The sequence below is a fragment of the Xenia sp. Carnegie-2017 genome, unplaced genomic scaffold (genome assembly GCF_021976095.1).
Source record: "Xenia sp. Carnegie-2017 unplaced genomic scaffold, XeniaSp_v1 HiC_scaffold_6, whole genome shotgun sequence".
Taxonomy (NCBI): Eukaryota; Metazoa; Cnidaria; class Anthozoa; order Malacalcyonacea; family Xeniidae; genus Xenia; species Xenia sp. Carnegie-2017.
In genome coordinates this window covers 13855904-13869043 of record NW_025813526.1, presented here as the reverse complement: position 1 = coordinate 13869043, position 13140 = coordinate 13855904, and the positions used below count along the sequence as shown (strand labels likewise).

The following is a 13140-nucleotide window of genomic DNA, read 5'->3' as shown; positions in this document are numbered from 1 at the left end:
ACAGTGGAGAAATATCTCGAAATATATCGTTAGGTGTTGTAAAACCAAGTTGATCAAGAACTGTAGCGAGTTGATTTGGCTACAGTGTGTTTGCATTTGCTTCATTTCTGATTTTTGGCAATATTTTCTTATCACATAAAAAGGAAGGAAGCAATGTTAGTAATTTAAAGCTACCGTGGTCAACATCGATGCTATACTTGTTAAAATACATGAATTCCAATGAGCTACAGTAGAATTCTTGAAAACCCGACAACTTCAAGCTTTTGTAACAAATCTACTGTTTTGAGAAAGCTTGTAATCATTTGTATGATGAATTTCTGCTAGCAATGAATAGTAAAAAACGAAGCGAATATTTACTTAAAAATATTACTCAATTATTTCAAATGATTTAAATTATTCATAAATATTATGGTAATCACAAAAGCTTGGAGTCGTATTGACCTTGACTGGCGTCGTAAATAGAAGAAGACGAATACTCACTCAAAGAAATTTCGTATTTGTTGTTTAACTACAATGTCGTTTTCCCTAGCTACATTTACTTTAATATTTATTGATTTTAAATTTATCGATCATATTTCAAATCTTTAGAAAAAAAGACATCATTAAGCAAATGAAAGGTTAAGTACAAAAGAGTCAACATACATCAGATAGATACCACGTATTTCACAGTTGTATCTCTATATAACCGCATTAAATGCTTTATTTAATAATTTTACAAACATTTTTGTACCGTAAAATATATTTTCATCGTGTGCTATACACGCATAATATTCTACCATGATTATTCAAATATGATCAAGATTTGTTTCCAGAAATATATGATAAAAATTAGATACCTATACATCTATATTTGTCAGCGTGTATGGCCTTTTGCATCTGCAAATATTTAAAACACTATTGTACTTGTTAAACTAGTTAAATTACACACTTGCAAGACTATTGCGTGGTATGACTCGATTGGCAGTAGACCAAAAGGACTTAATGCAGTAGACTAAAGGTTAATGTTGCGTGGAATGACTCGATTGGCAGTAGACCACTGTATTCCCAGAAGGACTTACTGCAGGCAGTTTCCTGCATGTCTAATCCTTGATTTTGTCATAACTATCCTTTTACATACGTAGAGCTAAAGTTATATCTTTGTGAAACCCGTCTGAATGAATTAGCGTCATAGTGAACAAATAGCTACAATTAAGATATTTTTAAAAGCGCATGCTTTGGTACTAACATTTAAGTCTCACATCTTTAACGGTTGCATCGTCCCCACCATTATGAACAACCTGGTGACCCTACTGGGGTTATGCGTCTATAAAATTAACGAGAAATTTTAATCAGGAGACACCTTAATGCCAATGCTAAAAGTAACCTTATTTCTACCGCCTCATAACATTAATGCAAAAACAATTTTTATCAGTACGAATTTTATCCAAAAAATCCTCACTTAGATTAACTTTTATAAACGATTAATGGTTCTAATCATTGATATAATTGGTCTTTTTGTAATTATTCGTGTAAAAATCAGCACGATCTATTACGACTGAAATATTTTAGTCAGCAAAGTGCCAAAAATTTGCTTTTAAAGATATAAAATAGATAATCATAGAATGAGCTTTCAGCATTCACCTTGGTTGGAAAAGTTATTCGAAACAACTCTTTTCTTTATTCACTAATATATATTGATTGTCTCTAGCCAGATGTTGCTGTATTTTAAGAGAAATCCATACTACTATGATACGCGTCGTTTCATTACATTATAAATCAATATCGGAAAACTCCCTATTGTGGCAACACATCTCAATCAACAATGCTACTTAGATAAAACTTGGAGCAGCTATAACTCCAGTTGACTTATATTACGATGCGTAATATATGTAGAAACGCAAGTTTTAACGATTTACAATGACTTACATTAAACGTTATTCATAGTTCCTTCAAACTTAAATTTCTCACCAATGCTATATTTCTCGGGTCGTATGAGATAGATTATGCTCACCGCAAGCTAATCACAGTGGAGAAATATCTCGAAATATATCGTTAGGTGTTGTAAAACCAAGTTGATCAAGAATTGTAGCGAGTTGATTTGGCCACAGTGTGTTTGCATTTGCTTCATTTCTGATTTTTGGCTATATTTTCTTATCACATAAAAAGGAAGGAAGCAATCATAGTAGTTTAAAGCTACCGCGGTCAACATCGATGAAATATTCGTTAAAATACATGAATTCCAATGAGCTACAGTAGAATTCTTGAAAACCCGATAACTTCAAGCTTTTGTAACAAATCTAATGTTTTGAGAAAGCTTGTAATCATTTGTATGATGATTTTCTGATGGCAATGGAAAGTAAAAAACGAAGTGAATATTTACTTGAAAACATTACTCAATTATTTCAGAATGATTTAAGAGTTCCTCCACTCTTGCATTCCAGACATAATGGACAAGCAGGGATAACTTCTTTATTTTATAGTTAACACGAGTTTTTTCTGTGATACGTGAAAACACTTTGGATTTTTTAGCGCTATAAGAAATTTCCTCTCAAAAACAGCAGAACCAACAACTACACTTCCGATTGGTTAAACAAAGAGTGAACGAACGCTTTCAAAAACATGTCAAAAACAGATTAAGATCTAAAATGATGCAGCAGCAATTGGATTCGTTGATGATTATTAACTCGTGTAAGGTTTGGTATCATAGAAAATTGTGAAAATAACTGTTATTCACCCGATTCTTTCATTGGGTTTGGTGGCTCATCTAAGTTTCCTTATTGCAAGCGTAAACCTCAAATTAACAGCCGCGGGAACTATGCCTTTCGCTTAAAAGGAAAGGCATATAGAGAAGTAAAGACAATGGGATACGCTTTCTTTTTCTTAATTATACAACAGTTGTTTTCTCGTTCAGCTATCTTTATATTTTGCATTTTATTTATGCAGTCATTCAACCTAGCTAAATACATACTTTAATTGTATTAAGCTTTACATTGTTATTCAATTTCCTTCATGCTGCTTTACTTTATTCTAGCGTAATGCATAGCAAACTTTTGTCAAACTTCATAGAAAGCCATTTATCAAAGGCTCTAATTTCATTTTTTTAAAAGTGGACAAATTATAAGAAGTACTTCTTAATTATAAATGTGTGTTAAATATGGGTGATAAATTTGTTTTTATCTAATTTAGTGCAATTAAATGGTGACCGTGGTAGCCATGCACTTATAAAAACATAAAAATTAATGATGCAAAACAACAAGGTACACACCTTTATCCTTCCCCAATAGAATTTTTTGTATCATTAAAAAATTTGAAATGAAAACTTCAGCAGAGGAATATAGTAGAAGCTTTGCGTTACTTGTGTTTATATTTCATGCCTTTTCGTAAAGGTTTTGAGAATTTTGGGATTTTTTTAATTCATTGTGATGATGACTGCTGAGAAAAATTTTTTAACTGATTTGATAAAACTTGTTATTTTAGTTTTCGTTTTTATACATACTCATTGATTAAAATCACGTAGTCGTCACGAAAACATGGACGCTATAAATAAACAAGCGGTAAAAGACCAATTAAGTTATATGGAAAACAAAATACGGCAGCAAGCACAAATAAACTCTCAAACTGGACAAAATTCTCAAGCAGAATGTAGAAGGAGTGAACGCAAATCCCCTAGGAGTGGTTGGAAGCCTTTCATATCAGTGATGGATCTCGGTTAAGTTAAACTAAAACACTGCAGCCCATTGTGGCAAGTGTTTGTATTTCTAAGTAACTCAAAGTAAAATCTATTGGTAAAATTATATTATTTTAAAATCAAAAACCAATAGTGTTTTTATGAAAGTAGTTTGAATTTAAAATTGAGCTGCTGTAATTTATTTTGACTAACGCTGGATCTGCTACTGTTTTTATATTTCTATGTATGACCAACAATCAAACAAAAACCAGATAAGAGGTTGTCCTCTGTGTTTCAACGAATAACTCTTGTTGTGTAGCCGCTTTGCTGTTCTTTTCTGGATGGAATGTGTAGTTGCTTGTCTCGACATTATGCGATTGATTGCCTGGTATAAACATCTTGTATAAAATACACAACAAATTGCGTCCGCACAAAAAACTATTGTTCACGTAGAATTTACAAGTTTCTACCAAGTATTCTTTTGTCCGATGTAAAGCAGCATCAAGCGTCTATGATGTGAACTGGCGTGTGCTATTTCATGTCACTTCTTCTTGACGTCACTGTGACGAAATTAAATCACGGGCTAGTTTGTGGACATAATCATTTTAGCAAAATATTGCAATATAAGTTTCTTGCATTGTTTTTGATATTTTATTGGTCCTATCAATATAATGCTTTACGTGCATTACTTGGATTACTCCTTTCATATATAAGAGGTGTATAATGAAATACAAACTACATGATCTCAAAATTTACAAAGACATTCTTCTTAAAATATGATAAATACGGGCAATAAAACTGATCTTACCCTAAAGCACTGTATGTTCTTTGTTAGAAGACGCTCAAGACGGAAAGAAAACACAGCACGCTACAAATTAAGGAATAGTTGGCAACGTCAAATCACCTTTTTGGGGTATGGGAATTATTTGTGATCTTAACCAGATGGTTGGTGAAATATGGCTGGTCTTTGCATAATTGCAGAGATCAAAAGTAATTGATGAAAGATTGGGTCTTTCAAAGATTAGCATGTATCTTGTCTGGTCCGAGTATTTTTCATTGGATTCTTAAAGACATATTTCAACTCTGCACTTGTAAAAGGGCCTGTTGATATAATTAAGGTTTGACTGACTCGAACTTTCGGAAATGGCATATTATCTGCAAGACTTGCGGCACTGCCCAGGAGGCGTTTAAAATGAGAGCGCCAGTTAGCAAGTCGTTGTTCTCGGCTGCCACCCTTGACTGAAGGTGGGGGTTGTGAGCCTTTTCCCGGTTGTTGGTTTATGGTCTTCCAGGCTGCAGAGCATTATTGATTGATATGAAGATGAGAAATCTTGGCTATTTCTCCTTTGATGTAAGCTTCTTCTACTTCTAGATAAGCTAGGTCGAGGGACTTCTTGGCTTCTGCAATCTTCTTTTGGTACTCTGAGAAGGGTTGCAGTGATATATAAGGGCATACGCCATAAGCCCTACCATTCAGTAGTGTTGAGCATATTCAAATCCTTTGTATTCTCCAGAAGGCGAAGGAAATGCTTTCCGGATTTTGTCCACAGCACAAGAAGGTATGGGTAGTCGGTACGGTACTTTTTCCCAACCTGCCATGCACCCAAGCCTTTCACTGTCGGTACGCCGTGTAGCGTAATGCTCTGAACGATACAAAATTTTGTCTAAGATACTTATCGGCATTGTACACTTGTCGACATACACATAATTACACTTCTAAGGTAATATTTACTCGTTTTCTTCACTCTCAGGCATAGGTCCAATGTCATGTGTGTACACGACCATAGCTGTTTTTACGACAGCTTCCTTTGTACATACTGTGGCAAACTCTTCCTCTTGTGTGATGCAAATATGATCGCCATGTATCAGAGGATCAGTGTTGCTTACCTCTTGGCAACATATACTTTCCCGTCCTGTACTCATGACCACACAAAAGCCACACTCGCACCTAAAAGATAAAAACATTCTTTTTACTTTGGGAAAAACAATGAAGCATCAATTAAATGCAACTAACCATTCAACATTTCCAATTCTGTGAATGTATTCATCTTCGCTTTCCGATGACGAAGAATTGTCATTACTATGACCACCTTGCGCGTTGGCCAAAGGCTCAAACATGTAAAGTTGTAACTCATTGTTATTGACGACAATATCATAATCGGCTTCTTCAGAAGAAGAATCCATTAATTTTTGTTAAATAAAAAACAGTAATAGCAAACTACCGAAAGCCGTGCAAGTCGTAGAACGATATAAGAACGGTGCTTGTTCATGTCAACTAATACTTCACTCTTTCCCAGTTCCCACAATTGAACAATCTTACGGTGTTTTAGCAATGGTCATCGAATATCGTGTTTTTACCGATTATAACCCTAAATATCTTTTTAAATATTTTGCAGACGACTTTGAAACTTATTTTCACGCTATAGGCATTACAACAAAATAAAGTTGTCTTCTAGCTTGCATGTGTCTTTTAAAATACATGACTTCCAATGAGCTACAGTAGAATTCTTGAAAACCCGATAACTTCAAGCTTATGTAACAATTCTACTGTTTTGAGAAAGCTTGTAATCATTTGTAAGATGAAAAGTAAAAAACGAAGTGAATATTTACTTAAAAACATTACTCAATTATTTCAGAATGATTTAAATTATTCATAAACATTATGGTAATCACAAATTATTTAGAAAATACGGGAAGACGACCTAGAAAAGGAAGACGACCTAGAAAAGGAAGACGACAAAAAGGTGGGTTTATCAAGTTTTGTAAAATTCACAATACGCTTAAATCTGGATTTAAAAAAGCATTAAGTAAAAAAACATTTAGCCTTAAAATCTGCAAAAGCTGTAATAGCTTTAGCAAAATTTGGAGTACTGGGTTCTAACCAAATTAGTTTCATACGTACGTTGATAAAACCTTGCATGCCTGACTTGCTTTCCTTTTTCAAAATACATGAAATATGTAGCGAACTGTATTTTCGAAGGATGTGCTTGCAGAAAACTTTGGTATGTTTATATGAGAAATTCTAAAGTATGATTCTACTAAAGCAATTACATGAATTGCTCTCAATCTCTATGAAGTGATAAATGATTTAGGCCTCTCCCTCATCAACTATCACTTCAGAAAAATCTTGAGCTTTGTAATGTAATTGTTAAATATAAAATAACATGGCTACAATTAAGCCATTAATTAAATAGTATTTTACTATACATTTTCATGTACATTTTATTTTAGATTACGTGGTCAAAAGAATTCCAACTTTGACTTATTCTTCTGCCGCAGCAACTTGTAAGAAAGACGGAAAAGAATTATGTCCTTCTTATTTTATTTGTCGAGTAGGTAAATATCCAGTGGGGCCAGTGAGAATTGGAAATCACTGGGTTCCAGTCAAAGAAGACAAGAACCAATGGATTCAAATTGGTATTATACTTTTGGCAAAATTATGTTTCACAAACAACCCTTTTATATACATTCTTTTTACTGGCATCATTTACTCTTTTCTTTTGGTAAAATAAAGACAAAGGTTTATATCAATATTATCTCTTATTTGTTCAGCTAGAATTATGTTCTTCTTTACTGCACGAGTCCGTATCAATAGTTTGTATGGATCCGACTTACTCTTTAAAAAAAATATTGCTGTTGTGGATTACATTACGATATTGATGATCATAAAAAGAGTTGCGGCATTTCTTGTATATAGCGATATAAAACAGAATTTTCATTCTATATTCACTTGAAATAATTTTTTTCATATCGTATATTTAACTATGCAAGATAACTTTTCTAAGCGAGTGATGAGCAAAGAGGATTAGCGCGCGTGTTAAACGATGGTTGCTTTGAAATTTAATGGCTATATCACCACTAAATCATTCTTATGCAATTTGAAAAATATCAAGAATAATCATCAACAATTTGAAGAAAATTATTTCTGATTTATGTTTTTTATTCCTCATGCCGTATGCATTAAACGAAAAGCAGTTGACGTTATACTGCGTCCTTAACCCAGATCTCCTTGATGTTTTGATCTTTTCTTAATTTTTGTGTCGTAGTTTTGTAATGTCTGTCTATTTTGTGCATGCTACACATCGCATGTACCCCTTTTGTACTATTTTATGAATAAAAAAATGCTTATTGTTTCTGCTTTATTTAGGTTTCCAAAGTCATGAAACGACATGTGAACTCATTTCCACAAAACACTCTCGATTTCCTAAGTGGGCAACTACTACAATAAAAGTTCCGTGGAAAGGTTACATATACTGCTGCAGTGTTGCTGCCTGAAAAAGTGATTCTCATTTCTTGGCACTAAAAAATTTTTATGATGTTTTTTTTCCCATAAGTATACTGAAATTGATAGACAGTAAACGTAGAACTCATTATAGTATAGCATGATCATTTATCGTACAGTAATCATCGAATTTTTCCAAACATGTGCTGTATTTGTGTTTATAATATTAAAACTTGAGCTGGTTAACTATAAGTTTTAACCAATTTCAGATGAATGTTCTCGTCGTAAACCATAAAAAGTGTGTTAAAATGACAAAAACGCGCTTTTTTAATTGTCGAATGTGCAAAAATAACGAAAAAGGTACGCAAAAATTACTGCAACGGAGCTTCCAATTTCCGTTGGGATGGCCGAATCTAAACAAGGACATTGAAAATAACAGCATGAGTTCATTAATATGCCATTTTGAATTCAATTATATTATTAAAAGTGGATGTATTAAATGGTCTAGGACTTCGGGATGCACTAAATTTTGTGCTCTTTACCTGATTGAGCATTTTAAATTGGTTAATAATGCAATGAAAATATGCACAAAGTGCGTATGTGAGAGCAGCCAAACTTGGATATGATTCCCATGATTTATATTTAAAGTGCATAAAAATAGGCAAATCATAAAAACTTGTTTTCGTGAAGTCACAAAAACAATTTCCTTCGTAACAACGTAAACGCATTTGAATTATAACCACAATCAAACTTGTTTTTCAAAAGAATTTCTGTTTCTTTGACACTGTTCTTTCTTTCGGGAAATATGTGCTCTGTTTTGTAAAAACACAAATTTATATGTCACTGGACATGGCGCATGTGAGGTGCCCATTTTACTTCACCAAGAAGTAGTGACTTTTCTGGAAATCTCGCAATTTTCATCAGTACATTTAATTGAAACTATAAAAACCATTTTGGGTATATCTTTTACATCTTGAGCACTATTATGTATTATCACTGTTTTGCGTTGTTTAAATTTTGGTTACAATCTGAGTTACAATCTAAATTCTCAATAACATTTTTATTTTGATTATATTGCCGACGAATTCAAGTATCCTTCAAACACGGAGGCTATGCACATAACAAATATTTCATAGTTGTCGTTGCCATAGACTAATAATATGTATTATTATTATTATCATTTACATTTATTTAAACACGATAGTATCTCAACTTGGATCCTAAAATACAACTACGTATAAAAATAAAAAAGTTGATTTTCAGATGTGTATAAGTTTATCGACATTTTTTATGTTCAGTTCATCACAAACCTACATAATCAGTATGTACTATATCCGCCATAATTGTTCGCCAATTGCAAACATTTTATGACTCATGAACGTTTAACGCACAGAGGTGCAAATACGTCGTTAAGTTCATTGCATTAAGTTTATCATGTTTTTGCCCTTACGACCTTGGGTTTATAAAAAAACTAAAAATCCATTTAAGATACTTAAGAAAATACATTCTTCTCATGAACAAAATAGTTTGTTCATTAGCGTGCACAGAACTGAACTTTATGCAAGGAGAGAACATAATTTTCTTATATTATAACCGCAAACGAGATACAAATAATGTGCGATTAGTTCAGTAGAAAAGAGAAACGGGGTCATACGCCCAAACAAAATAATCTTAATATTCATCAAAATTCCCATTGTTTGTGATATAGGGAATAATTGATACGGATTTGATTAACGACTCGTAATATAACATAGTATATAAATGCGATCATAAGCACCTTAACACCAAAAATAGGACCAACAGTACTTTAACAGCAATAATGAAATCGTATAAGCTTTGCAAATAAAAATATTACGGTTTTAAGACCCATATGCCATTCTGTTTCATTATGCGTTAGTCTATTTTAACAATTCTTTAACAATTCATTGCGTACGGAAGCTATCATTTCTGGGGAGCAATACATATTTCTCCCAACTCACAATTGATGTTCTTCGATATTTTCGCTCGATTAACGTTGAAAATTTACCCTACTTTTTAAATCTTCAAACTTTTTTCTTGGCTTGTTCTAATAGCCACTTTATTTAATTAAGTTGTGGCGAAGAAAATGGTTACTGTATTGTCAGTACAAAAATACAGAAATACATAGCTTAATATTTTTTTTGCGTTGTCAATGCAATATAAAATTCAGGCTCGTTTCAAACATACAGTTCATGCGAAAATTGCATTAAATAAAAAACTAAAAAATTTCATATCCAAGTTATGCATAAATTGTAAAAATAGTGAATAAGATGGGACAGATTATTTGTTTTTGCCTCAAATTTATTCCATAAAAAGGGATTACATGCAACGCTATTGATATTGGAATTTATGTACCATTTAACCTACGTAAGGTTAATGTCAAGATGTTTAAAGCAAAAATGTTTTTTTTTCTCAATGACTTATTTTAGGAAGTGGCACAACCATTTATTTGCTGTTTAAGACGTGAATGTGCATTTTGTACTAAATAAGTAGTTATAAACACTGGGAAATTTTACTATGATATCGATGTGGAATAACATAACATTATTTTCAATTACCGCGTTTAATATTGTTCATGCAATAAGGCTATAGTCGCTGACCAATATACTTTTATACGTAATTTAAAATACTTTTATCGAATATTTCTAGAAGTAAATCTTGATCATATTTGAGAAATAGTGCAAGTAAGGGTTTTGCGTGTATATAGAATGATCAAACATTATTTCAACGGTAAACAAATGTAAGTAATAATCATAAACATTGCCAATTTATGCGGTAATTCAACTGTGAAATACGTGATATCTATCATTATAAAGATTTGCAATACGATCAATAAATTTTAAAATCAATAGATATTGGAGTAAATGTAGCTAAGAGAAACGACATTTTAATTTAAACAACAAATACGAAATTTCTACGAGTGAGAATTATTCTTCTTCTATTTACGACGCCAGTCATGGTCAATAGGACTCCAAGCTTTTGTGATTACCATAATGTTTATGAATAACTTAAATCATTCTGAAATAATTGAGTAATGTTTTTAAGTAAATATTCGCTTCGTTTTATACTTTTCATCTGCATGCATTACGTCCTTCTGGCCTACTGCCAATCGAGTCAAACGACGCAATATTAACCTTTAGTCTACTGCATTAAGTCCTTTTGGTCTACTGCCAATCGAGTCATACCACGCAATAGTCTTACAAGTGTGTAATTTAACTAGTTTAACAAGTACAATAGTGTTTTAAATATTTGCAGATGCAAAAGGCTATACACGCTGACAAATATAGATGTATAGGTATCTAATTTTTATCATATATTTCTGGAAACAAATCTTGATCATATTTGAATAATCGTGGGAGAATATTATGCGTATATATCACACGATGAAAATATATTTTACGGTACAAAAATGTTTGTAAAATTATCAAATATAGCATTTAATGCGGTCATATAGAGATACAACTCAGAAATATGTGGCATCTATCTTATGTATGTTGACTCTTTTGTACTTAAACTTTCATTTGCTTAATGATGTCTTTTTTTATAAAGATTTGCAATATGATCAATAAATTTTAAAATCAATAAATAATAAAGTAAATGTAGCTATGAGAAACGACATTGTAGTTAAACAACAAATACGAAATTTCTACGAGTGAGAATTATTCTTCTTCTATTTACGACGCCAGTCAAGGTCAACAGAACTCCAAGCTTTTGTGATTACCATAATGTTTATGAATAATTTAAATCATTCTGAAATAATTGAGTAATGTTTTTAAGTAAATATTCACTTCGCTTTTTACTTTTCATTGCCATCAGAAATTCATCATAAAAATGATTGCAAGCTTTCTCAAAACAGTGGATTTGTTACAAAAGCTTGAAGTTATCGGGTTTTAAAGAATTCTACTGTAGCTCATTGGAATTCATGTATTTTAACGAATATAGCATCGATGTTGACTGCGGTAGCTTTAAACTACTAACATTGCTTCCTTCCTCTTTATGTGATAAGAAAATATTGCCAAAAATCAGAAATGAAGCGAATGCAAACACACTGTAACCAAATCAACTCGCTACACTTCTTGATCAACTTGTTTTTACAACACCTAACGATATATTTCGAGATATTTCTCCACTGTGATTGGCTTGCGGTGAGCATAATCTATCTCATAAGACCCGACAAATATAGCATTGGTGTCAAATTTAAGTTTGAAAGAACTATGAATAACGTTTATTGTAAGTCATTGTAAATCGTTAAAATTTGCGTTTCTACATATATTACGCATCGTACTATAAGTCAACTGGAGTTATAGCTGCACTAAGTTTTATCTAAGTAGCATTGTTCATTGAGATGTGTTGCCACATCAGGGTGTTTTTCGATATTGATTTTTTATGTAATGAAACGACGCGTATCATAATAGCTTAGATTTCTCTAAAAATACAACAACATTCTGCTAGAGATAATCAATATAAATCAGTGAATAAAGAAAAGAGTTGTTTCAAATAACTTTGCCAACCAAGGTGAATGCTGAAAGCTCATTCTCTGATTATCTATTTTATATCTTTAAAAACAAATTTTTGGCACTTGGCGGACTAAAATATATAAGTCGTAATAGGTCGTCCTTAATTTTACACGAATAAATACGTGTATATAAAAGGGTAATTATGATATAATCGATTATCCACACAAAGTATTATCAAAGTAAAATTGTTGATTGAGATGTGTAGTCACAGTAGGTTGATTTTCGATATTGATCTGTAAGGCAACAAAACGCCACTTATAATAATAGTAGCGTCACAATGCAACCGTCTAAGATATGCGACTTAAATAGGCGTTCGAAAGCTTGCACCCATAAAAATGTTTGATTGTATGTTTGATGCTATTTCTTTTTGGTAGGTTTTATGTTAATATAAAAGCCACACGTTTCAGAGGAGCAACTTTTATTTAGATTTGGCAAAACATGTATTCAAAGCAGTGTTATAGACAACAATGCTGACTGTATTGACTTTGTTATGTGACCGTTTACAGAAAGCAACTATTTTTGTTTCAAATCATATTCGTTGCAAACTACCAGCTAAATCGTTTCATACTTTATGAAATCTCAAATTGGTCTTTGGAACAACTTTGCGGAAACACGTCCAGCATTCTACCCCAGGGACGCTACGACCTAGCACATATATAACGTAAAAACTGTCGGAAAACCACTAATCTATGAAAAAAACTTTAATCGAATTAATTGTATTATACGAGTTGTCAAAT

The 13140-nt window shown here is 32.3% G+C and overlaps 1 protein-coding gene and 1 long non-coding RNA gene across 2 annotated transcripts; one reads left to right on the top strand and one right to left on the bottom strand.

Annotated features, from left to right (window-relative positions):
* Positions 1 to 5258: 5258 nt before the first annotated feature.
* On the bottom strand, positions 5259 to 5877 carry LOC124457133. Its single transcript, XM_047007421.1, has 3 exons — positions 5661 to 5877; positions 5379 to 5594; positions 5259 to 5289 (listed from the first exon to the last, which is right to left on the bottom strand). The coding sequence occupies exons 1-3, from the start codon at positions 5828 to 5830 to the stop codon at positions 5259 to 5261; spliced, it is 417 nt and encodes a 138-aa protein (XP_046863377.1). The 5' UTR covers positions 5831 to 5877.
* A 1134-nt stretch (positions 5878 to 7011) lies between these two features.
* On the top strand, positions 7012 to 8166 carry LOC124457884. The gene is made up of 2 exons (XR_006952856.1): positions 7012 to 7063; positions 7794 to 8166. It is a non-coding gene; the product is annotated as an uncharacterized LOC124457884 (long non-coding RNA).
* The last annotated feature ends 4974 nt before the right edge of the window (positions 8167 to 13140 follow it).

Coding starts and splice junctions, on each gene's coding strand:
- LOC124457133 (XM_047007421.1), bottom strand. CDS start 5,830: ATGGATTCTTCTTCTGAAGAAGCCGATTATGATATTGTCGTCAATAAC. Junction 5,595..5,660: donor AGAATTGGAAATGTTGAATG/GTTAGTTGCATT, acceptor TTTATCTTTTAG/GTGCGAGTGTGGCTTTTGTG. Junction 5,290..5,378: donor CCTGAGAGTGAAGAAAACGA/GTAAATATTACC, acceptor TGTATCGTTCAG/AGCATTACGCTACACGGCGT.